This window comes from Sarcophilus harrisii, chromosome 2, assembly GCF_902635505.1.
Source record: "Sarcophilus harrisii chromosome 2, mSarHar1.11, whole genome shotgun sequence".
NCBI classification, from domain to species: Eukaryota; Metazoa; Chordata; class Mammalia; order Dasyuromorphia; family Dasyuridae; genus Sarcophilus; species Sarcophilus harrisii.
The window spans coordinates 58,677,599-58,704,667 of NC_045427.1; the positions used below are offsets into that span (position 1 = coordinate 58,677,599).

The 27,069-nt window shown below is 38.5% G+C and overlaps 1 protein-coding gene across 1 annotated transcript in view; it reads left to right on the forward strand.

The window, feature by feature from the left end:
• Positions 1 to 26,409, forward strand: part of TK2 (thymidine kinase 2) — a 43,527-nt gene extending 17,118 nt beyond the window's left edge. The window contains exons 4-10 of the mRNA XM_003758387.4: positions 3,099 to 3,152; positions 8,200 to 8,289; positions 10,600 to 10,673; positions 17,571 to 17,659; positions 18,394 to 18,473; positions 22,148 to 22,228; positions 25,899 to 26,409. Coding sequence (XP_003758435.1) covers positions 3,099 to 3,152; positions 8,200 to 8,289; positions 10,600 to 10,673; positions 17,571 to 17,659; positions 18,394 to 18,473; positions 22,148 to 22,228; positions 25,899 to 25,997 — 567 coding nt within the window. The 3' untranslated portion in view covers positions 25,998 to 26,409. The remainder of the gene's footprint in view (positions 1 to 3,098; positions 3,153 to 8,199; positions 8,290 to 10,599; positions 10,674 to 17,570; positions 17,660 to 18,393; positions 18,474 to 22,147; positions 22,229 to 25,898) is intronic.
• Positions 26,410 to 27,069: the final 660 nt, after the last annotated feature.

Genomic DNA, 27,069 nt, shown 5'->3' on the forward strand with positions numbered 1-27,069 from the left:
CCGTGCCTTCTGGATATTCTCTCCTCTCTAGGTTTCTCTGACACTGGTTTCTCCTAATTTTCCTACCTGTCAGTATTCCTTCTTCATCTTCTTTGCTGGCTCACTATCCATATCATGCATCCTAACTATAGGTATGTCCTATGATTTTGAGCTGGGCCTTCTCTCAGTACATCTGTTTAATGTTTAATGGGTTTCATATAACTCACAGATATAGCTATATATGCAATAGATATAGATGATAAATATAGATACATTATGTATATGTGAATATGTGTGTAGTATCTATATATTTATATAGGGAGATAGAACCTCTATCTCCGTTACTTATCTCTCTACCATCTCCCTGTCATCTATATCTATTTATCAGTGTATATATGTATGTTTGTATCTATAATTGCAGTCTCTTTTTTGAGCTTCAGTCTTGTGTCACCAATTGTCTATGGTGGATTACCTTCAAGCTGGATTACCTATTGGACATTTCAAATCAAAACCCATTGCCTATTAGACATTTCAAAATCTTAAACTTTATGTATCTTAAATGGAACTCATTTTTTCCCCTAAGTCAAATTTCTTCCCAACGTCATTATGCTTCCTTAGGTTTGTAGCTTTCCCTCTATTTTTGACTGCACATTCCCCCTCACCATATATGTTCAGTTAATTTTCAAGTTTTTCTGTTTCTATTTCCATGACTTCCCTTGTATGTGAGTCGTTATCCCTACTCACACACATAGCTACCAACTTAGTTTAGGACCTCATTACTTCACCTCACTTGGATTACGAAATCAGTTTCTGGATCGGTCTCCCTGTCACAGTTGTCTCACCACCATAGTCTCTTCTATGTACTGTCAGATTTATTTTCTTTAAATATACATTTAATCATGTATTTCCCCTCCCAGGGGGTTCCCTGTTGTCTCAAGGAAAAAATTTAAACTCCTCTATTTAGCCTTCATAATGTGATGAATAAAATCCCCCAAGAGACAGAGTTTCTGGGTAACTGATAATCAGTTTATTAATTAGACTAGCTAATAATCAGTAAACTGATGATCAGTTTACTCTATAACCAAGGTTATCAAGATTCTCCTTGAAATGCCTTAAATCAAATGTGTACCTTCTAAAAGGGAAATCCTCTGACAAGAGAAATTAACTCAGCCCTAATTGTTAAAGATTTAATAAAGATGAGCTAAAAGTCTTCAGCTCTTCCTAGTGAGAATATGGCTTGATCATGAGACTCAGCAGCCTAAAGGCTTCTGTATAGGGGAAACTATTTCCATCCAGACCTTACTGGCTAGTTTTTTCCTGGATTGCAAGAAACTCTATGGGAGGGGATCAAGAAGAGGAGGGTTCTTCCCTCAAGCAAAGGCTTATCTAGAATAGATTCTGTTTATGCTTGAAACAGAAATTAGATTTTCTGGTTAGGTAGGGAGCATGTGAGGGATAAAAGGGTGTATCAGAATTAATAATTAGTTATTAATATAATAGTATATTAAATTTTCTCAATAACTGGCCCAAATTTATCTTTCTAGTCAAGTTGGATGGACATTACTTACTTCTCCTCATAATGACAAGATAGGACTGATTGGAAAAGACTGATGGGAAAGATTGAAGGCAAAAGGAGAAAGGGATGGCAGAGGATAAGATGGATAGATGGGATCATGGAAACGTTTAACATGAACTTGAAGAGACTTGAAGAGTTAGTAGAGGATAAATGGGCCTCTGGTCTATCATGAAGATCATGAAGGACATGCCTGAATAACAACAAAAAACAATATGGTGCCATAGGAATTCATTTCCATTTGAGTTTGATGTAACTGATTCACAGATTGGACAATTGATTGAATATGGAGAGTGAGGGAGTGTGAAGGATCAAAGATTACACTGAATTGTTGAATCTGAGACAGGAAAAATTTAGAAATGGGGGAAACTTTAGAGAGAGAGAGAGAATTTGAATTCTGTTTTGTAAATGTTTCACTTTAACATTTATAGGGAGACTAGTGGACAGTTATTGACATTCATTCTCAAAGAGAACCAGAGATGTGCAAACTGCTCCTCTTCTGTACTAAATTCAAGAGGGAAAGAGTAGGGCTTGGTCTCATGTCCTTTCTGATTCTTCCCAGCTGCAGATCTGTGTGTCTATTATATATGATGTAATCCAAATTGGTGCTACATGATTGAAGGTAGAGATACTGTAGCACGATATACAAGGTGTTCCAAAAATCTTAATGTGGTGTTTTCTAAGCAAAGAAATCTATTTCTCCGAGTCAATAACAAAACTAGAACGAGAGAATGTGTCCATAGGATGACAGAGACCAGACAATACAGTGTGAAGGAGCTGTCCCATTGAGACTGAAGTAAGAGTCTCTCACTGGAAATTCCCTGAAGTCTCTAGTGTGGTCAGCTGGGAGTGGGAACATGCCAGTTCTGCTCATCGGGAGGAAGAATTATTACTCCAGGACAATATAAGCTCCTTGAGGTCAGGCACTGTTTTGTTTATATCTCTAGGATTATTATGATAATTCCTTGAGTATCAAACGCATTGGCTGACTGCTTGGTGAATGAAATGGTGTTAACTGACTCTACAGTTGTAGTCTGTTTCTGTGGGGATCAGATGCACCCCTGCTAAGGTGGTAAACTCCTTGAGACCATTTCTCCTCTGTCTTGATTGGCGCCTAGCCAGGACAGGGCACTCAGGGCATCCTTCCCAAGTGGATGTCTGCTCTTGTATGGCATAGATGGACAAAATGAAGATACAGAAGCCCAGATACACTGAAAGGAAAGACTGTATGAGAGGAAGAGCCTGGATTTGGCTACTCATTCTTCCTCTTCCCTTCTCTGGGTCTCAGTTCTTCCTCTTCTAAAATGAGGGGTTGAGTCCCTAAAGTCCCTACTGGCTCTAATATTCTTTGCTCTGGGTGTGAACATTTCTTGTACTAAAACCCATAGACCTTAATGCACAAGCATATATAAAATATATACTTACTTAATATATATTATTACATATATATAATATACTTAATATTCTGTCATGCCTTTTCAGATCTGTGATTTTTTTTTTTTTTTTTTTTTTTGGTGATCCTTGATTTCTGTTTTTCATTTTCCAGGTTTTGACAGAGCCCGTGTCTAAATGGAGAAATGTCCGTGGCCACAATCCTCTGGTGAGTGAACTGTGGGGGGTGCCTGCTAGCCTGGAGGCTGGAGCATCTCGGTCATAGTCATTTTTCATGGCTGTGCCTCAAGACACTATGAAGATGTCTGAATGAAAATATCAGTGGAATCATATAGAGGCAAGATTCTACCCATGATTAATTTGGGGATGTCAGGAGTGATGGGAAGGGCAGGAAGTGAAATTAGCTGCACACTTTGGAAGACCGTGGTTTCCTGTTTGCAATTAGGTGGCAGCAAGTCAGTTTGAACACTGGACCTAGAATCAGGTTAGATCTGGCCTCGGGCACTTAACTAGTTGTGTGATCCTGGGCAGGTCACTTAACCTTTCTCTGCTTCAGTTGCCTCCTCTGTGAAATGGCAATAATAATAGTCACTCTCCTTTGCAGGGTTGTTGTGAGGATAAAATGAGATCATATTTATTAAAAAAACAAACAACTCCCCCAAACCCCCAACAAAACCCAGTTACTTTGCAAAACTTTTACAGCTGTTATTAGTTGCTTATTAAGAGATAATGTGAGTTAGAATCCATAATTGTCTTTTTTGGGGGGATATGGGGGGTGAGGCAGTTGGGGTTAAGTGACTTGTTCTGGGTCGTATAGCTAGTAAGTATCAAGTGTCCGAGGTTGGATTTGAACTCAGGTCCTCTTGTCTCCAGGCTGGTGCTTTACCTACTATGTGATCTAGCTGCCTCCCAATTCATCTTTCTTAATAGAGAATCATGGATTTTGTGGGAGATTGCTGGCCTGAAGAAGGTGAAGTTCAAAACTCCGAGGCTTAGGTTTTTATTATTATTTTTTTTTAAATGAAGGAGATTTTAACATTTTTCTGTAAAACTTTGAGCAAGTTCAGTCATCTCTATGGACCTAGTCTTATCTGTACAGCAAGATGATAAGATGGATAATCACTGAGATATGGGCTAGCACTGACATGCTATATTCTAATATCACTTTCAGCTTTGACAGTTTTTTATTTAAATTTTTTTTAATGACCAAAAATCTTCCTTCTTTCCCTCCTTGCCTCCCCCCTCCCCATGGAAAACAAAAGAAATTCTTGTTCTGATATTGCTCATGACATTTTATTTTCTAAAAGCCCTTTGGGCTTGAACATTCTGTGTTCTGAAGTCCCTTATAGCTCCAAAGTTCTGTGTTCAAATGTGCCTTGGAGCCCTTAAGACCCTTTTAATTCCAATATTCTGTTTTAAAAGTACCTTGTGGTTCTCAGGTTTTATATAAGGTACCATATAACTCTAGTATTCTTAGATCTCTTTTAGCTTTAAAATTCTCTGATCCCGTGGTTGGCTCTAACAGTTGGAGTCTCTGAGAGGGCTATGTAGAGGGAAAATTTTTCCAAGGAAGCCAGAACCAATCCTTCCTGTGTTGCCTTGGTGACAGGGAGCTGAAGAACTGGGACAGAGAGAGAGACAGAGACTCGCAGACTTTCTTCCTTTGGGCTTACTACCAGAAAACCATTGGATGGTTACTGGCTGGCAATTACGAAGGGAAGATTGTCTCTCTAATTGAATTCACCAAGTCTTTCTTTCTCTGACTTCTGCCCTGTCTATTCCTTTCAGCCCAGTTAAGTATTTTCTAGTCACTGAATAGTCTTGGTCCTATGGTGTTTGGGGAAAGGTTATTTTCATTTTCAGATCCTTCCCCACCTTGTTTTATATAATCAAGAATCATCATAGAATATTGTATCTGATGACTGTTGCTGTGCAATTAGAATTGTAGAATCAAAAGGATCCTCAGGGATCGTCTAGTCTGACCCTCAACCTATTACAGAAATGTATCACTGCTTTATAGCTGAGTGACTTGGGCTAGTCACTTAATTTGAATTTTCTCATCTGAAAATGGGAGTCCCTGAGTTGTCTTGAGAAAAATCTATTTTAAAATATGATAGAAATGTGGGCCTTTATTATTATTAAGTTAGGGTTTGAATAGTAATAGAATCTTAGATTTGGATAGGTCTTGAGAGATCATTTGAAGTGGGATGTTCTTCTCCTTGCTTGTATCCTAGACCCCTTTAGCAATATATGAGAAAACCCATTGGCCCTTTTTCCATTTTTAAATGTATACAACTAAGTATAGATTGCAAGAAAAACTAATTGTATTGAAATACAGTTATCAAAATATATATTTTTTAAAAAAAACTAGCTCATAGTCTGCAGGTTAAGAATCCACAATATTGTCCATCCCCTCCTTGATCAAGAAGCTTCTTTACAGAAGCCCTGAAAAAAACATTCATTAAACCCCTGCTTGATGACCTTCAGTGATGGGGGAGTCACTGCTTTTTGAGGTGATCCATTCTGTTTTGGGCAACTGTCATTATTATTTTCCTTTGTATGGAGCAGAAGCCTGCTTATTCCTATACTCTTCTCACTGTTCTCAGTTCTAATAGCTTGCTAGCTCTACCTCATATTTATATCATGGTTTAGAGTCACTTCTTTGTTTTATTATCTTCTTTTGGATATTCTAAAAGTAGCCAGTGGCCCCCTTAGCATATGGCCTCTGAAGAAAATACAATATAAAGTCATGAGATCTTTGAGCTGAATGGGACCTCTCATTTTATAGATGGACAAATTATGCTGGGGTGGGGGTGGGGGGCGAGGAGGAGTAATGGACCCGAGTTCATGTTCTGCCTCAGAGACTAGTTGTGTGAACCTGAGTAAGTCACTTAACTCCTGTCATTCTTGGTTTCCTCATCCGTAAAATGGAAATAATAGCACCCACCTCACAAGACTATTATGAGGAGAGCAAATAGAGTAAAATAGGTAAAGCACTTTGTAAAGTGTTTGCTATATAAATGTTGGCTATCATTGTCTATGTAAGGCAACTCGCAAGTCTTAAAAGGTCATGTAAATATTAACTGTTATTATTATTGTTGTTATTGTTAATGCCTATCCAACCCTAACTCTCCCATCTTGTTTATATGCAATTGTTTTAAAAAATTCTCTGTAATAAAAATATATTCATTATATTCAAATACGTCAGGTAAAAGCAGTTTCCAAGATGATTAAAAGTCCTAGACAAAAAAATTAAAAGCAGTACTCCAGGAAGTTTCCAGAGAAGTCAGGAGTTCACTGCTAGGGGCTTACAGTTGATTTTATACATCAGTCTTGTGCAGTTGATTTTTTTTTTCTTTGCATTAAAATAATTTTAATGTTACATTATAGTTTAGTCATAGAATAATATTATAGGAGCTTGACCCAATTAAAGATCATCCTCACCCAATGTTCTGTTTTCTAGATGGGAAAACTAAGCATAAGTACTCTGCCCAAGATCATAGTTCAGTAAGTGACATATGCAACAGTAGAACACAAGTTATATAACTTGGATAGGGCAGTATTCCTTCCATTTTTTTTCTTCCCCACTTTTAAAATTATAACTTTTTAATGACAGTACATATGCATGAGTAATTTTTTTGCAATATTATCCCTTGCACTCACTTCTATTCCAATTTTTCCCATCCTTTCCTCCACCCCCTCCCCTAGATGGCAGGCAGTCTTATACATGTTAAATATGTTATAGTATATCCTAGATACAATGTATGTGTGCAGATCCGTAAAGTTCTCTTGTTTGTGTAGTTGATTTTAAAGAGGTATATGTAGGGAGAGAGGGAGGGGGTATATTTATGAACATCAGATCTAGGTGCAGTGTATAGAATCTAGACTAGGAGTCAGGAAAATTCATTTTCCTCAATTCAAATCCAGCCTTAAAAACTTCCTAGCTGTGTAACCCTGGGCATATCATTTCCCCATTTTCCTCAGTTTCTTCATCTATAAAATGAGCTGGAGAAGGAAATGGTAAACCACTGTAGTATCTTTGCCAAGAAATCCCCAAATGGGATTATGAAGCGACAGGACTGAACAATAACAAGAAGAGGATTCAAGTCTATTCCAATATTTGGATCTGTTTGTTATAGATCTCCCCCAAAGAAGATCTTATCTTTTCTTTCATATGCAACAGTATGCCTGTGTGTCTTCTGCTGCAGAATTCTCTGGCTCTGGCTCTTCTCTTCCTATCACAGTGATTCTCAAAGCATGGTCTACAGACCCCCTGGAAGTCCTCAGGATCCTTTTGGGGGCTTCTAGTTCAAAAATTATCATCATGATATTATTAAGACATTAATTGTCTATTAAAATATTCCTTTTTCTGATTGCTTGTCTGTGTGAGGCTGGATTTTCTTTGCATATTCCGACCAAAACAGCATATCGCAACAGATTGAATGCAGAAGCAGTTTGAGAATTCAGCTGTCTTCCATTAAAATAGATTGCAAGTAAATTTACAAAAATATGTAAAAAGAATATCAGTCTTCTCACCAACCTTTTTATTTTGGAAAGTATACTTGTTTTTCATTAACAAGTTAGTTATATTAACATATTGCGTTTATTATAATTTTTGATGAATCAATACATTTTTATCAGTTTTAATTTCTTATAGTAAGTATAAGTAGATTGTTGTTTGGTTATGTCCAACTCTTTGTGATCCTACTTGGGAAAGATACTAGAGTGGTTTGCCATTTTCTCCTCCAGTTTGTTTGACAGATGAGGAAATTGAGACAAAATAATGTTAAGTGACTTGTCCAGGGTCACACAGCTAATAATTGTCTAAGGCTAGATTTGAACTCATGAACAAGAGCCTTCCTAATTCCAAGCCTGGTGCTCTTTCCATATCACTCACACATACAACAGCTTATTTAGGTGGATAAGAACGTAAAAAGGGAGGAGAACAAAAAGTTGGAAAAACCACAGTTATTAGGTCATTTTTACCTCTCTCAGGAGAGGAAAGACTCATCTACAGCCATGGGATGAGCTTTGGATTTGGAGTCAGGATATGGCTTTATTTTCTAGCTCTCTTCCTTGCTGGCTATATGACTTTGGTGGACACATTTCTCCTATTTTAGTTTCCTTCCTTGTAAAATCTCAAGGGAGTGTGGTTCTGTTCTGCCCTAGATTCTGGGGACTTGTCTTTTTTTTTTTTTTTTTTTTTTTTTTAACCCATAATACAATTGAAATCTTTGTCTTCCTTTCTCTTCTAGGGCTTGATGTATCAGGATGCCTCAAGATGGGGAATAACCTTTCAGACTTATGTGCAGCTTACCATGCTGGACCAGCATACCAGGCCTCAGGTGGTTTTCACATGCTTAATTTTCCCTCCATCCCTCTTCTTTCTTTCTCTCCCTCCGTCCCTTCTCTTTCTTTATTTCTTTTATTTGCTTTTTTTCCCTATAAATTTAAGTAGAACTCTTTAAGAATAAGCTTTTAGGGAACTTTTATTTTCATTTTTTTTTTTAAGGAGAAAGAAATTTTTACATGTAGTTGGTTGGGTTACACCAAAGTATAATAGAAAGTCTGCCCATTAGACTGGAAAGAAGATCTTAGTTCTAGTTCTGGTCCTATTAGTTATATTAAGCCAGGTCCTATCTTTTTTTGGGGGGGGCCTCAGTTTCCTCATCTGAAAAATGAGAAAGTGGAGGGAGGTGATTTCTTTTCCTACTTCTAGCTTTCTCCCTTATCTTAGAGTCCTTTTTTATCTCTTCTACTGCTCAGTTCTGACATTTTCTGATCAAAGGAACTTTCCAGTTTTGACATTCTGTGTTCTAAGGTCCCCTTCAGCTTTGACTTTCTCTGTCTTTTGACCCTGTTGAAGAACATTATCCATGCTAAAGAATGAATGTGAATGATTCTTCCCATGGTTGGGTTAATTGCTCCTTTATAATAATTAATACTTAGAGTAGTAAGGTACAGGCTCATATATGTGTCCTTGGAAAATAAATCCTTTATTTGTTTTTGCAAATCTGAATTTCACTTTTCTCAAGTAATATTTCTTAAAGTTCCAGGAATGTTGAAGAAGAAAAACTCAAAGATAGTCCTTGGAGAAAGTAGAAGGAGGTGATTTCTCTGTCTTTCACATTTATTAATTAATATAGATAATGTTTTTGGAAGGGGTCAAAAGACAGAGAAAGTCAGACCTGGAGGGAACCTTAGAACATAAAATGACAGAGTTGGAACGTTCGTTTGAGCAGGAAATGTCAGAGCTGAGCAGTATATTGGAACACTGAGCTGCAGTGGATCTAAGGTTACAGAGAAAGCTAGAAGTAGGAAAGGAAATCACCTCCTCCACTTCCTCTATGGAGTATGAAAGGTGGTTTCCATTGAAGTCAGTTTCTTCAACCATGAAAATGGAAATCCTTGGGAAACCCATTACGTCATTAACTACCATCTTGGGGAAATCTGATGTTGATGAAGAGAAAATTACCATCCAGAGACAAGAGGGTGGAGACAATAAGGGTCTTGCTCAGAGGTGTGAAAAGATCAAAGTTGATATTATCTCAAATTTCTACTATATTGTTTGTACAATTTGTACAAAGTAGCAAACAATATTGTAATTGATTTTATGATGTATTAATTTTATGATTGAGTCTGCATCTGCATAAAGCTACTTTTCTATGTCTTTCAGTTGAGTTCAGGAATTCAACTTGCCCTCTGAGTTAATTTAAAATTGCAAGTTAACTTGTTACCATCCCCAAAAGATGTCTGTCCTTGCCTGACCTTGTGCAATTAGGGGAATTTTTATCTCTTCCAAGGAGACAAGTCTGGTAGTTCTGATTTCTTAGCATAGATTACAAGAGACAGGCAGATGTATCCCATAAAATAGTGAACATTTCTTAATTATTGGAGAGAGGTGGTTATGAGTTCTATGTGGGTACTAGCCAGTTGATGCTGTCTACCTTTTTTTTTTTTTTTTTTTAAATTTTTATTTATTTATTTATTTATTTTTTTAATTTAATAGCCTTTTATTTACAGGATATATGCATGGGTAACTTTACAGCATTAACAATTGCCAAACCTCTTGTTCCAATTTTTCACCTCTTACCTCCCCACCCCCTTCCCTAGATGGCAGGATGACCAGTAGATGTTAAATATATTAAAATATAAATTAGATACACAATAAGTATACATGACCAAAACGTTATTTTGCTGTACAAAAAGAATCAGACTCTGAAATATTGTACAATTAGCTTGTGAAGGAAATCAAAAATGCAGGTGTGCATAAATATAGGGATTGGGAATTCAATGTAATGGTTTTTAGTCATCTCCCAGAGTTCTTTTTCTGGGCATAGATGCTGTCTACCTTATAGCCAATTTTATTGTCTTCCCCACCTTCCTACCTCTCTGTATTCCTCCAAATAGTGTGAAGGCTAGTAAGAAGTTTGACTTTGAGGTATTTGATCAATGCGAGGCCCTATTTATTAATTATTGCTAGTTTAACTAATAAATTGATCGTGCTAGGATGATTGTCTCTCATTTTACCTTAACTTCCAAATATAACAGTGGGACATATAGAATAGAGAATGAAGAGAAATGATTTCTATGTGTTTCATAGTATTTGTCCACATCAAATACAAACTAGTGAGCCACTTTTTTTTCCCCTGTAGATTTCATCACTGCGGATGATGGAGCGGTCAATTCACAGTGCCAAGTATATTTTTGTAGAAAATTTGTATAAAAGGTATAGTTCTTGGCTTACTGATTTTTAAAAATAACCATTGAGTAATTTTTGTTAAACTGTTTTCCTCTTCATTAATTCAACAAATTTATTGAGTATCTATGGGATGTGTGGTTCTGACTATAATTTTCATCTAAAACAATGATTTGTCTTAGCTATAGTGGAAAGAGAACTTTTTTTATTATCAGAAGATCTGGGTTCAAATCCTACCTGGGCTGTTTACTTGTCTGTGAGACTTTGGTCAAGTAAAAATCTGTATTTGAAGTCAGAAGTGCTATGTTCCAACCCCTATTCTGCTACTTACTCACTCTATCATCATAGGAAACCCACTTCCCATCTCTGACCTTCACATTCTTCATATGTAGAATTAAGGGTGATCTCTAACATTAAGTTAATTTGCTTTGGAAAGGCTGGTGGAACTTCTTTAACCTCAAAATCTAAGACAAGAGATGACAACGTTAAAGCCCTAGTGTTTTAATCCCTATACTTCCATGATATATTCTAAAGAACTTTGACTGTAGAATCCTAAAACTTATGTCCAAATCCCAGATTTTTCCACCTATCAAACCTGGGTGATCCTGGTTCAGCAACATCTAGCTCCTGGACTTCTTTCCCTCTATAAAGTAAGAGGTTGAACTAGATAAGGGGTTCTTTACTTTTTTGGGATCATGGACCAAAATTGGCAGTCTGGCAAAGCCTGTGGACTTCTCAGATTCATATTTTTAAATAATTGAAGGATTTGTTGAATTTAGTTAGAGGTGAGTAAAAAGAAATATGGTATGAGTTTTTTTTTTTTTTGCTTTTTTTTAAACCCATACAGTTTCATGGACTCCATGAAATCTTTCTATCCTTGGAGGGTCAGTCTCTGGTCCCCAAGTTAAGAACTCTTGGACTAGGTCACCTATAAGAATCCTTCCAACTCTGAAATACTAGGATCCTATGAACTTTGAAAATACTTCCCTCATTTGGACCCATGTTTCCTCTTTTTTAAGATGAGAGATTGATAATCTTAAAGGTCCCTTCTAATTATAGTCCTCCATACTCGGAATCCTCTCCCTTCTCATCTTTGCTTCCTGGCTTTCTTGATGCCTCGGCCAACATCCCACCTTCTCCAGGAAGTCTTTCCTAGTCTTTCCTTAATGCTAGTCATTGCCCTCTGAGATTAATTGCCCTGCATCTCCCTTACTTGTATCCATAATGTGTATATTATCTCTCCCATTTGAATGAGAGCTCCTGGAGAGTAGTTATTTTGTTTCCATCTTTCTTGCATCCCTAGGACTTAGCATCGTACCTGGAATGTAGTAAGTGCTTAATAAATAAATCCTTGTTGCCTGATTAATAACCTGTTTTCATGGACCATGTGATTCCCTGAAATTGCTAATCAATTCTTGAAGAAAAGAGAGCAGTTCTCAAAACAGGCTAGTATTCAACTTAGATCTAGGTTCTTCGATTTGTAAAGTCCCACCAAAGTCACTGAGACCAGCGTCAGCCTGGAGCAAGAGCCCTTCAGTGCCATCTATGATGGGCAGCTGCTTCCTTTCTACCTGAAGTTCTTAGTGAAATCGGGGATCTCCACTTTCTTTCTTAGGAAGTCCATTCTCTGCTGAACAAATAGCTCTAGTGGATAGAAACTTCCTCCTTGATCAAACCTCTTGCAGAGGAGACAGAGAACAGAAAAGGACTTTAAAAGCAGGAACAAAGAGGAGGATTTGTCTTGGTCTATTTGACCTCAGAAGTTAGGATTAGGAGGAAATTACAGTCCAGAAAATTTTGGCTGGATGTCAGAATGGACTTTCTAAGGTCTGGCTCCAAATGATAGCTTCCTGGAGGGATGGTGAGGGCCATCTTACTTTAAGCAAAGGCAAGTTAACCAATTTATCAGTTACCTCCTGGAGGATTGGATGGGGTTTGGGGGGGAGGTCGGGAATGGGGTGGTGGGGTCTTGTCTTCTCCAGGAGCAGGTAGGACCAGATGGCCTCCAAGCTTCCTTTCAACTCAGAATTTTTTATTTTCTGAGCCACAGTCTGTCACCCTGTAACTTCTAGTCACAGGACCACCGTTTGGGTCCAAATAGAACCAGTCCTATCTTTCTTCCCCATAAGCCCTTCAGACTTTATCACCTTTATTAAGTTACATCATGTTAGACTCAGTCTATCAACTTCTGTCATCTAGCACATCATGAAATCCTAGTGGATAGATCCTTAGACTTATAGTCAGGAGAACTGGATTCATATCCCACCTCAGATGGTTTATTAAGCATCTTTGTGAATGTGGGAAAATTCCTTAATGTCTCAGAGGCTTAGTTCTTTCAGCTATAAAATGGTAATAATACAAATCTACTTCAGAGGATTTATCATGAGGAGAGTGTGTTATTTCTTAAAAGTGGCATTGCAGTGTCAATTGTTATTATCATTAGACACAATCTTCATTGTTTATTCTTGTTCACTTAGGATGTCTAGCTGTAGATTATGTAAGACTTTACATTTAGAATCATAGAATTGTAGACTTCCGGGCTTAGAAGAGATCCTTAATGCATTGGCTCTTGTTGGAGTTGAAGGAGATCTTGTAAATCATCTCATTTCAGATAGGAGGAAGCTGAGACCCAACCTGGGAGAGTGCTTTACCCACTGTCACCAGCTTATTATTGTCAGTCAGAATGAGAGCTCACTTCTCCTAATTCTCATTCTGCTTTTCTTCCCAGCAGCTTGCTGCGGCTGTCTTTTGACTGTCTCATTCTTTTTCATGACATAGAAAAGAAAAGACCTAAAATGTCAACGAATGCATTTTGCTATTCACTCATGGCTCTGGTTTGAGTTTTGCTAGATTGGAAGGCTGAACCTATTGACTGCAGTAACATTTTTGGATTATTGATTAATTCCTTTGATTCAGGCTCTCCATGTTTGCCATTCGGTGACAACTAAAAATAATCTTTTAACCCAAGATAAATGATCATTTTCTTGAAGCTTTGGTATTTTGGGTATCAGTCCAGGGCATTTGAAAATGACACCTTATCCAATGCAGTTTTTTGGATTGTAGCATACCAAGGTTGGACAGATAAGTGGAGTTGGGAAGATTCATTTTCCTGAATTCAAATTCAGCCTCAGACACTTCTAGCTGTGGGTCCCTGGGGTTCACCCTGTTTGTCTCACTTTCTTCATCTATAAAATGAGCTGGAGAAGGAAATGGCAAACCACTCCAGTGTCTTTGCCCAGGAAACCTCCAAAAGGGTCACTGAGAGTCAGATATGACTGAAAATAACAAAAATACTGAGGTTACTTTTTTTTTCCTTCTGATTTTGGGGACCTTCTGTTTGCTTTTTTGAGTTCATGCAACAGGATTTGATAGTGGTTAGGATTTGTAATCTTAGAAAACATGGACAATAATCCATCCATGTTACTTATAATAATTGGTTTTTATCTTTTCTTTTTGATGAACCTGATTATTAAATGACAACTCAGTCTGGAAGAGGGAATTAATTACATTTATTAAAGACTGGTTTTGTTCCAACATTGGTTATGGATGCCGCTCAATGAAAAGAAAATTGGATTTTGAGATTTGGAGGACTTGAGTTTTAATCTGGGCTCTGCAATTTAGGAGCCAGGTAATTATGAGTAAAGGAGCAGTTCCTTCTTTATGGACCTCAGTTTACTTATTTGCAAAATGTAGGGATTGGATTAGATGATCTCTATGGTTCTTTGCCACTCTGTTGTCTGTGTAACCTTGAACCAGCAACTTAATCTATTTTGGTCTCAGTTTCCTCATCTATAGAACAAAGGGTTTGGATTAAAGTTCCTTCTAGCTCTAAATCTATTGTCCTAAATCTTTGTTCTTACAATGAGGGGATCTGTAAGACCTCTTCATAGGATACTAAGGCTCTACTCAGGTGCTACCTCCTTCATGAAATTTCTTGGCTTCCTCCCTGCTCAGATTTTCCTTTGTCTGCATTCTCCTTTGTCCCCTTCATATTCTACCTTGTCTTATCCTTGTGTACAATCCAGGTCCCCTTACTAGATTATAATTTCCTTAAGTCCATAAAGGACTATGTTGTACATCATTTTTGTATTTCTCTGTTCTGCATAGAACAAACACTTAAGGAATATCTGTTGAATGACAGAGGCTTTTGGCTAATCCATATCTGATAGACCTGTTGGTCTATCAATAGAAACCTATTGGAACATGGATGCTTTTGAGTCAGTTGTAATTTAATTGTAATCATAGTAATATTGAAAATATTGGTTCAGATGTTCAGTTCTTTTAATAAATGTATCTTTTTTGCTGAACGAGGAATAAGACCTAAGAAAATAAGAGCTTACGATAATAGTTTCTCTAGTTCAGAATGGTTTTATATCTTCTCAGAATTTTTTTCTTGGTGGAGGAGAGTGAAGTGTTAAGGGCAAACCAATGTGACATAAATTTAGTTTGATTTAAATCTTTTTTCTCGTCATTAGATTATTATTTTTTTTTTAGTTAACATCTATTCTAGGAAAACAGTGACTTGTTAGTAGCCACAAGATGGCATATGTGGTACATCAGTGATTTTTGTGTTTCCCCTCCATTTCTGTCCTTGCTTTGGGGAAAAGCATTCTCAGATAAAATGATTAGGAAAACTCTTTTAAGATGCCAAGTGCTGACTTTCTGCTAATCACCATAGGGTTGACCTTTGATTTCAAGGAGCCGGGAGATTCGAATGTACCATTTCAAAGCTTTGCAACCACGGGGGAGTCACTCCTCTCCTGGGCCACATTTTCTCTTCTGTAAAATGAAGGGGGGATAGGTTACATAACCTCCAAGGTTCTCTCTAGCTCTGATATTCTATGGTTCTGTGTTTCAACATCTTTTGTTGTAAGGTTTGTCTAGCTCTGACATACTGTGTTTTACTGTACGTCTTGACATTCTGCTTCTATGATTCCTTCCTGCTCCCACATTTGTTTTCTGAGGTCTCTTTTGGTTTTGACATTTTGTGATTTTATGTTCTGATATTTTCTGTTCTAAGGCCCTTTTCTAACTCTTGACATTTTATGTTCAAAGGTCCCTTTTACTTTTGTCATCCTGTGGTTCAATTTTCTAATAATCTGTCAATCAAATACTTATTAAGCATTGGCTATGTGCCAGGCACTATGCTAAGCTATTGGGGATACAAGGAAAGGCAAAAATTGCCTCAGCTCTTAGGGAACTCACTATCTAAATGGTGATTTATTGAGATAACATAAATACCTGGATACATTCAAGAAATGTACAGAGTAGATAGAGGGATAATCTTAAACGTGAAGGCAGTAGCTGCAGCAGGGCCAGAGTAGAGGGAAGGAGATATAGCATTCTAGGGCTGAGGATCAGTCATTACAAAGGCATAAATATGGGAGATAAGAGTGTTTTGTATAAGGAATAATAATTAGGCCAGTGTCACTGAATGGTAGAGTTCATGGAGAGGAAAAAGATGTAAGATTAGTCCAGATTGTGAAGAGCCTCATATACCAAACAAGGGACTTAATTTTTATTTATTTTTTTTTCTATAATCAATCCAAGAGATAATAGTGAGCCACCTAAGCTCCTTGAGCAGGGGAATAAGCAGGGAAATGAGCAGGGAAATAATCACTTTGCTCATTTTGTGGTGAATGGAGTTGAACGGGCAGAGAATTGAGGCAAAGAGACCAGATAGAAGGCTATTATAATAGTGAAAAGGATGTATCCAGTTGTGTGAGTAGAGAGGAGGGGATAGAAATAACAAAACCTGTCAACTCACCAGTTATATTGGGTGAATGGGAGTGGGGTATTAAGGATGACAACAGGGCTGTGAGCTTGGTGACTGGGGATATCAGGATAGTGCTATCTTTGATAATACTAGGGGAAGTTGGGAGGGTTGGAAAGAAAGATATGAGTTCTGTTTTGCTAATATTGAGTTTATGATGCTTACAGAGCATGTCCAAAAGGTGGGTAGTTGATGGTATAATCCTATAATTCAGGAAAGAGACCAAATTTGGGTCTCTAGATCTGGGAATCATTATAGAGATAATTGAACTTGTGGAAGCCAGTGGAATCACCTAGTAAAACAGTATAGAGAAAAGGGTTCAGGACAGAGTCTTGGGGAACATTCACTGATGGAGGATATGACCTCTTATAAAGATATTGCAAAAATGATGATTCACAAGATCAAAGATTGCAGAGAAAAGAGAAAGAACAAGGAGACAGAAGTACATAGGATCAGAGAAACAAAAGTTGTCCCAGAGAAATGGTAGATAGTGCCATTCCATCACCATAGGAACTTCTGAGGGGATACCCAAGGCATGTACATGTTCTCTCTCTCTCTCCCTTCTTCCCTCCCCCCCTCTGTCTCTCTGTCTCCCTCCCTCCCTACTCTGTCTCTGTCTCTCTCCCCCTCTTTCCCTCCCCACTCTCTTTATCTCTCCCTCCCTCCCTCCCCACTCTCTGTCTCTCTATCTCTGTGTCTGTCTTTGTCTCTGTCTGTCTGTCTCTCTCTCTCTCTCAATACAATCAATCAAGAAACATTCATTAAACACCTACTATATGTCAAACATCTTGGAAGATTCTGGGTACACAAGGAAAATAAATGAAATAGTTCTTCCTCAGGAGCTTTTGTTCTGACTAGAGAGATGACATGTAAATAGAGGAAGTATATATGGAATATATAGAAATTAAAATTGAGAGGGAGGCAGCAGCAGGGAGGGGGATTGGGGAAGTTCATCATGTAGGCCATGATGTTTGAATTGAGTCCTGAAGGAGACAAAAGATTGCTTGATGAAGAGGCAGGTGAGAGAGAAGGTCAACTGATGCAAAGAGCTGGCATGGACTGGCCAGCCCCAATGGTTTTTGATACTTGGGGTATTATGGGGCACCTTGTGGCATGGAGGAGGAGAACAGTGACGATTGCTTTTCTCCTTTCAGTGGCAAGATGCCTGAAGTGGATTACGTGGTCTTATCTGAATGGTTTGACTGGATTGTGAAGAACATCGATGTTTCAGTCGATTTGATAGGTAAGCAGTGTGTCTACCTGACCTGTGGCTAGCCTAAATAAAATCTTTATTGCTTTGAAATTTCTTTTTCCATGCTGAAGCTCTTGGAGAGAGGTGTTGGCTAGAGATAGTTAGCATTTATTATTTTCCTCCTGGATGCCTGACACTGTGGGAATAGAAAAAAAGACAAAAGACATCCCTCTCCCTTTGAGAAGCTCATGATCTAATGGAAGAGCTTAGAGTTAGTAGAGTAGAAAAAACACTGAATTTGATAGAAAGTTAATAGGAGGAAGATAAAAGAATAGCTATGGAGCAATGAGTTCTGGAACCAGAGACCATATTTTATATAATTATAACTTCACATAGTTGAATTTGAATATATACAATTAAATATATACTTCAGAGCATTCATTATTCACACTGATTAGGACCTAATTGTATAAGCAAATATTTACATTTATCTATGCCCTGGGCAAGTAATTTAAAGCTTTGTCTGCCTTGAGAAGGTCAAATTTAGATCATATTTTGCAAAGCACTTTGCAAACCTTAAAGTGCTGCTTCTTATTAAGCTTGTGGACAAAGTCAGCCCCATAATGTAGGAATTTTAGTGATGATTATTCTAGCTCCCATTTCTTTAGTTTTTTGCCATTCACTAATCAGCTTTTGCATACAGAAGTCAAAGGCAGTTTTTCAATAACTGTGTTGTAAAACTCTTCCCAGTGATTGCACATTCAAATATTGTTTCCTAATGGCAGTTTATCTCCGGACCTCTCCTGAGATTTGTTACGAAAGATTGAAGATGAGATGCAGGGAGGAGGAAAAAATCATTCCACTGGTAAGGAAACCCTTTCTGTATTCAGAGTCAAGCCCCTTCTTTCCTCCAGCCTTATTATTTGTGCCTTTGCTGCTTCCCCTTCTTCTCCCCCTTTACTGTAATAATTCAAGGATCAGAGAGTTTGTGGTGCAGATTACTGTCCATGCATGGAGATTCCTGTCCCTGCTTGCCTTCATAGAGAGTCTTCAGCAGTTGCTGTGGCTAGAAAAAAATTAATCACTGTGCATCTCCAGACTTACCAAGACTGGTCCCCTAACCGAGTTATCCAGTCTGTTAGTGGATCTACAAAAGCCTTTCTTCTTCCTGGTTTTCAACACATTCTACAGTCCGACATGCCGACCTGCCATTCTAGTCTTATCTCTCTTTCCTTCTGTGTCTTACCTCAACTTTGTGCCTCTTCCTGCCTAGCTCCCAGTATGCTTACGTGCCTGAGAGATGTTGGTTGTTGGCCCTTCTAGAACTTCCCCTCTCCTTACATCACTTTTGAGAACTCCCATCGTGATGAGACATGGGAAGAAAGCTCTGCTTTTCTTCTCTGTTCTTATTTCCTTTTTAGAGCTTGTTTTGCACTATAATGATTGCAAAATTAATGTCTTGCATATTTATGCAATTCCTTCCTCTAGACCTCTCCCTAGATTCCAAATCCCCTGAGGGCAGGAATCATGTCTGACAAAGCACTATTCCTTCCCCAGTGCTAGCATGGTGCTCTGCACACAGTAAGTGCTCAATAATTATCAAATTAATTTGCTGTCTCTTTACTACCCCTACTAATTATGAAGTGGGAACTTTATATATAAGAACATTGGTTTAGCTAAACCAGTGTCACTGCTGCTGTCAACCCTTAATTTCTCCTGGGTCTGTAGGACTCAGTAAGGAAAGGTCACTTCTTGAAGGAGAAACTATTGCTATTAGAGACCAATCCAGCAGCAAATGCTTATTAGACTTCTGCTGTGTGCAGGGATCCCTGCTCTGTACTGGGGGCTGGTTAAAGGGTTATTATGATGGATTCTGCCTTTATGGGGCTCTATGGTTTACAAGAATAGTAAGGCCCTAACACAGACACACTGTACAGGAAGACAGTTAAGTGCAATCACCATGAATTTTGATCATAGTGGTATCATATTATAAAGTAGAGCTGCACCTGCAGAGTCCAACTCTCCTGTAGGCTTATAGCGGGCATTTTCTTAGCTGTTCATGTGTCTGAAAACCCAAGATCTGGCACTTCCCTCTGGGAGATCAGTTACCATTCCTGAAAGTTGGTTCAAGAAAGAAGCCAGTTACTCTGGAATGAATGAACGGAGCCCTGGACTTGGGGTCCAAGCTCTCATTCTGCCTCGGGGGTGATCTTGGCCAAGGCACGTCATTTCTCTGCCTGAGGACAATAGCAGTGCCTACATTACAGGGTTATTCTAAGAATCAAATGACATGGTAGAATGTAAAGCATTTTGCAGCTTTAAGTGTTATATAAAAACTAGCTATTGCTATTAAGAGTGAACGAAAAGGCAATTTTTATTATGCCATCTAGTGATTAAAAATCAAGGTTTTATGGTTTCTCAACATATTCCTTATTACAACAATGAAGGAACAGAGTGGTATCTGTCTTTTTGGATGTTCAGAAAAGAAAGGGATGGCTAGGGAGGGGATTGATGCCTCAGGCAGACAATTAGATTAGATTCTAAGTTTTACCTAGCTCTGAGGCTTGATGATTCTTCTACACTGAAGTAAAAATTTCAGCTAATATCCTAATAAAGAGACTTTAGCAATATGGCCCCCAAATTACTTGCTGTGACCCAGTTGGATTCATTCCAGGGATAAAAGGCTGGTTCAACATTAGGAAAATAATTAGTCGTGCGAACAACAGAAACAGCGATCGTATGGGCTCTTGTAGTGGTCCTGTTCCAAGATTCTGGTTAGGAAATTGCCACGGCTGCCAAACATTCAGAGGCCTAATGGAATGCAGGAGAGCTTCCTTCTTTGCCTCCGTGAGAGTCGCCGTGAAGGTGACTGGTTTGCTGGCAGGAAGGATGAAGGGTTGGGGTGAGCTGGCCACAGAGAGGCAGTGGTCTTCTGGGAGAGAGGAGAGGCCAGGCAGGAGACCAGCTGCTGCTGGAGAGGTAAGAGTCAAAGCTGCAAGACAGATGGGAGTCTCATGTCATTCTGGCTTGAAACTGAATTGCGACAGCTAGGGAAGCAGAAGTTTGCGCTAATGAAATGAGATCAAGATGCTTGGTGGAAAAATATCTAACTTGATGTATCGGTGTAACTTAATACAGCGCATAATAAATGTGGCCTACATTTATCTAGTGCTTTATGTTTGCAGAGAAATTTGCACACGTGGTTCTGCCTGATCCTTGCACATATTCTCGTTTCAGCGAGATTTCATCTCCCACCTCCATGTTCTTGCACAAGCTGCCTCTAAGTACAAAATGTTCTTTCTTCCTGTCTTTGCCTCTTAGAATTCTTAACCTCCTTCCAGATATAGCTCATAAATCAGTTTCCTGATCCATTGAGTTGTCAGTAATCCTTCTCTCTCCTCAAACGGCCACTTGCATACTTCTCTGTCTTTATGTTATATCCTTCCAAAAGGATCTTTGAGAATCTCTTTCCCATCTTGTCTCTGAATCCCAAACAACAAGCACAATTCCTTGAAAACAGCATAAGCTTAATAAAGGCTTACTGGATTAGACTGAATTGATCTTCAGAAGGTGGGTGGGGAAGGAGGTCGGGACTTCAAGAAGCAGCATCACATGTGGAGAGAGGAGCATTGGGTTTGAAGTTAAAACACCAGGATGTGATGTCTATGTGATCTCCCTCTATGATCTTTGGGTCTCAGTCTCCATATCTGTAAAATGAGGGAGTCAGAATACATTTCCTCTGAGATCCTTTTCAGCTACAAAATCTCTGATCAGAGGAATATACTGAGGCTCCGAGAGGGAGCCGCCCTCAGTTTCAGAGAATGAAATCCAAGGTCACACAGCTACTAAGTAAATAGTGAGGCTGCCATCCCATTTTTCTGACTTCAAGTAAAGTGTTCTTTTTTTTTATCATTCATTCAACAAACCTTTTTAAAGCAGCTACTGTGTTTAGAGAATTATGTTAGGATAGAGAAATACAAAGTTGAGATCTGACAGATTAAACATTTAAAGATGACGATACCTTAAGAACCATCTAATTGAATCCCTCACAGTCTACAGATGAGGAAACTGAGACCCAGAGGAATTAACTGATTTTTTGAAAGTCTCATAGGCACTAAGTGACAGATCTGGGATTCAGACATGGGTTTTCTGACTCCACTTCCAGCTACTTTCTGTTATACCAAGTCTTGGCCCATGGAGATTCAATGCATGTAACTAGTAACTAATTTACAATAACATGTGATAGATGCATCAGATTGTTGCACAACCAAGTGCTTAGGTGAAGCCTTGAGGGGAAGGTATAGATGGGCTGAGGATCTGGGAGCGTTTCCAGATGCCCACAGTACAATGACTTCTGTATGTTGTTCTGCTGGCCAAACTTCTCAGTTGTGAATCTGCCATTTTTCGTTACAAGCCTTAGTTCCAAGCCTGGTAGCTGTATTTGACCGTCCCCTTTGATGGCCAGAGTTGGAGTGCTGAAGGAGATTTTGTTGATGTAGAGATTTCACCATAGCTCTGTGTGTTTGAATGACTTTACAGGAATATTTGGAAGCCATCCACCAGCTGTATGAGGAGTGGCTCATTAAGCAAACCCTTTTCAAAGTGCCCTCTCCTGTTCTGGTAAGTATGTTTACCCCAGTCCTCACAAGAACAGCAGGCTGTCTGGGGCTTTCCAGAAAGACACTCATCATGCTATGAGCTGGAATGAGGCACTAGCCATCTGTTAGGGGCTGGGAAGTCGTGGAACCTCAAGAGTTAGTTTACAAGAGGAGTTAACATTACCTGGTTCTAAACAGGACTCCTCAACTTTCTTCTCAGGGGAACATGGCTGGATTCTTCCGGGAGGGTAATAGTAGCAGTAACTCACATTTCTAACATTCTTAAAGGACCTTCCGGGTGCTTGTCTCTTGATGTAAATGGTACAGGTGTGACCATCCACATTTTACGGATGAGGAGAAAGGTGGTGACAGCAGGCATTTCTGTAGTGCTTTTTGGAGTTACAAAACACTTCGGAACACTGGATTTGGAATTAGAAAATCTGTGTTTAAATCTCAGCATCGTTGTATGTTCTTGGGAAAAATCACGTACCCTCTCTGGGGCTCAACTTCCTTATCTCTAAAAATTAGGATATTGTTTTTCAAGACTTCTAAGGTCCCTTCCAGCCTTACATCCATGATATTAAATATGTCTGGTTCTCACAGCAGCCTTGTTAGGGAGGTAGGACAAATACTATGCCCGTTTGATGCCTGAAAAAATGGAAACCCAGAGAGGTGTGTGTGTGTGGTGTGTTTGTATGTATCTACACATTACGTATATACACACACACACAGAAAAGGGAAGAAAGAAGAAAAAGGAGGAGAGGGGGAAGGGAAGGAATAGAGAGGAAAATAGAGAAAGAGAAGAAAAAAGCCCAGAGAGAAGCACAGGCATCTAAGTGAGGTGCTTCTGTGGATAAAGCACCAGATTGGGGATCAGTTCAAATTCTGCCTCAGGCACAATCTATGTGATCCTGGACGAGATATTTAATCTATATCTCCCTCTGTTTCCTCTTCTGTAAAATGAGAATAATAATAACACTTGCCTTCCAGGATTGTTGTGTGAATAGATATGATAAAGTGTGAAGAATGCTTTGCAAACCTTAAGGTTCTCTATAAGTGTTTATTACTACTGCTGTTACCACAACTACTACTATTACCACCACCATCACCACTACTGTTACTATTATTTCCAACACAACAACTACTACTAATCACCACTAGTACTACTACGAGTACATTATGATGATCAGCTACTACTCCTACCTAGTGCTATTACTCTACTACTTAACCATCACCACTACTACCACTACTACCATTACCATCCCTACCCCCACAATTACTATTACTGTTATTACCAACACAACTACTATAATTAACTACTACTAGTATTACTATTAGTACATTATGATGATCAACTACTACTCTTACTCAGTACTACTACTCTATTACTAACCACCATCACTACTACCATTACCACCACCGTCACTGTGATTACTATTATTACCAACACACTACTACTACTAACCACTACTAGTACTACTACTAGTACATTATGATGATCAGCTACTACTATCTAGTACTATTACTCTACTACTGATCATCATCACTACTACCATTACCACTACTACACTACTACTAAGCACCATTACAACTACTACCTGTACTACTACTACTGCTACTAACTGTTACTATTACTACCACAGCATTATTACTACTACTACTATTATGATGACCTGGTACTATTACTACTACCTAGTACAATTACTCTAGTACTAACCACCACCACCACTATTACTACTACTACCACTATCACCACCATCACTACTTCTACTACTATCATTAATATTATTACTACTGACATCACCTTTACTACTATTACTTCTACCACCACCACCACTACCTAGTACTCCTATTCTAGTACTAACCACCACCATTACTACTAGTAGTTCTTCTTTTTGTGTGTAGGCAGGAGGGAGAAAGCTGAAATAATTATACTTTTAAACTCATGGAAGAAAAGTACTGATGGTATTTTATTCAGCTTTTCCAGGAAATGATAACTAGAGCTAATAGATCTGTAAAGGACCTAGAAAGTCCTTTAATCCAGCCCTGCTTTTTCTCAAGTTAAGGAAATGAAGGTCTGTTTCCTTCACTATAAGTGGAAGTAAATGTCAGAACTGGGATTTGAACCCAGGTTCTCTCTCTTCAGATGTACCTGCAGCACTCACCATGCTAAAGTGAATTGTCCAGATAACAAAAACACTTTTTATTTTAACCCTGAGAATGGCAGGCTTCCTGTAAAGCCCAGAGGACACAAAACAAAATTCATACTTTTTTTGAAGATTCCTGCCATCATAAGGAGCATTAGTTACTGTTCTGGGGCATGTCCAGTGATGGTCATAGGAGCTGTCAAGCTGTGTGTGTCCCCTTCACATCTCAGCCTTTAATATGTCAAGAATAACACGAATGGCAGCTGTTCCTGGTCATTTTTGGCCACTCTCCATTTCTTCCAGTTGTCTTCCTCACAAGTGTGTATCTGCCATCCCCTGTGACTGAAGATGCTAGTTTTATCCTAACTTGTTAGAGTCCTTTCTAAAACAAGCCAGTAGATTGGACAAGGGCCAGAAAAATTCTTCTGTGAATTGCATGAACTTAATTTACATTCTTGGAGACATCTGATTAGACGCCTCAGGGGGCCCTTTTTGCTCCTGGCTATATATTTCATGGACCACAATGGGGTGTCATAGTTCACAGAGTGCTGGGGAAAAACTGAGGACTCATGAGTTCAAATCTGGCCTCAGATACTTCGTATCTGTGTGATCCTGAGCAAATCACTTTACCCTGTTTGCCTCAGTTTCCTCATCTGTAAAATGGGCTGGAAAAGGAAATGGAAAACAATTCCAGTATCTTTGCCAAGAAAACTCCAAATGGAGTCGTGGAGAATCAGATATGATTGAAATGACTGAAAAAACAGTACATTCTATGTGGATGAGGTTGCTAAATTAAATTACTTCCAGATAAGTGAGATATTATATTTGACTCTAGAGCAAGAATTCTTAACTTGGAGCCCATGAACTTTAAATATACCTACATATATATGTGTGTGTGTGTGTGTATGTACATATATATATATACATATATATATGTACATACACACACATACACTTTAATAACTATTCCAATATAATTGTTCTCTTTTGTAATCTTACATAGTTTTCTTATGCATTTAAAAACACTATTCTGGGAGTGGGTCCATAGATTTCACTGGATTGTCACAGGGTTAGGTGCTGAGTCTATGCCACGGAAAAAACCTAAGAGCCACAATTCTAGGATTAGTGAGCAGGGCCTAAAAGAGGGTAGAGAATGGACCCAAGTTTGGGAACCATTCTGTCAGTTGCTCATTCAGTCTGTAAATATTTATTAAGCACTAATGATGTCAGGCATCAGGCTGAGTGCTGGGGATACGAATAAAGACAAAAGACAATCCCTGCTCTTGAGGAGCTCACAGTCTAATGTTATAACATCATCTATAAAATATAAGGATTGGCTGAGATAGTCTCAGAAGTCCCTTCTAGCTTTGTCCTTCTGGGATCCATAGAATTTACTCCTGCGTGCTGGGATGGGTCTGACCACTTCCTTTATTTGAATCTCAGTGGTAAAGCAACAATCCACCTCTTCCTCTTTCGAAGAGTGGTCCTCTGGCTAATTATAGAAATGAATTTCATCAACTACCTTCTTTTTTGCTTCTTTTTTAGGTAATTGAGGCCAACCAGGACACACAGACGATGCTGGAACTCTATGAGAAAAACCGGGACCAAATATTAACTGCAGGGGATATGAAACATCACTTATAGAATCAGGAAAACTTATGTGATTGTAGTAGTAGCCTATCAGGGTCTGTCAGTTTAGCCATGAGGAATAACTTTTTAAGGTACACTCAAGTGAATTTTCTATCACAAATTATTAAAGTAAATGTATATACATACACATTCAACATGCTATAACATACATGAAATGCATGTACATGTATATGTATATATGTCTTCAATATACTAATTATTGGAGTATACATAGATACACAGGTTTGTGTATATATGTATGTCTTCAGTACATTTGATGGTGTTCTTCTATTACTCGAGTGTCTACCATGGAGCCTATTGATGTGATCCATCTGATTTTTCGATGTGACCTGCCTGAGCTTTTTAGCAAAAAAAAAAAAAAAAAAAAAAAAAATCACTTAGCATAACTATGTGGCAGGCCATTTAACTGACTGCTGACGAGTGCTGCGCTAGCAAATTTGGACCAATTAATCCTAATTGAAGTTGAATGTCATTCATCATCTAATTAAATTCATCAGCCTCCACAAGCATATATAGTCATTGCCATTATTGAAGATTTGGAATGATTTTTTTCTGCTGCGTAGCTCAATTGTAGGAGGTATAATAGTTGACTTTCTGTCCTTTACTGTCCAAATCCAAACTTTTGATGACCTAGGAATAGCTGCAGTGGTAGAGTCAGATCCTCCTGACAACTGGATAGTCCAGCCTTTTGTTGTGAGCATGGGAATGGGAGCTTGTATTTATAGAAAGAAAGTCGGAGACTGAATGGAGCCAAGTGTCATTGTTGTCTGGTAATTTTGTTTGCCAAGTTATTGAAGGGAATAAACAATTGTTGGATTTTTTTGTTGTTTCTGCAAATCAATGTTGTGTTTGGTCTCATTAAATATTAATGGTGTTATATCCTGTTTTGAACTCCATCAAGGGTCTGGGTCTGAAATGCAGCTTACTTGTATTGGCGTGAAATCATGTAACTTTTATGAGCGCGAAGGCTTTATTTTCTGAATGGCAGCCTTTCTTACAGCTCATGTTCAAGGAGAGAAGAGATGACAGTCTGGGGTGCCCTAAAGCATAGATCTCAAATCCACAG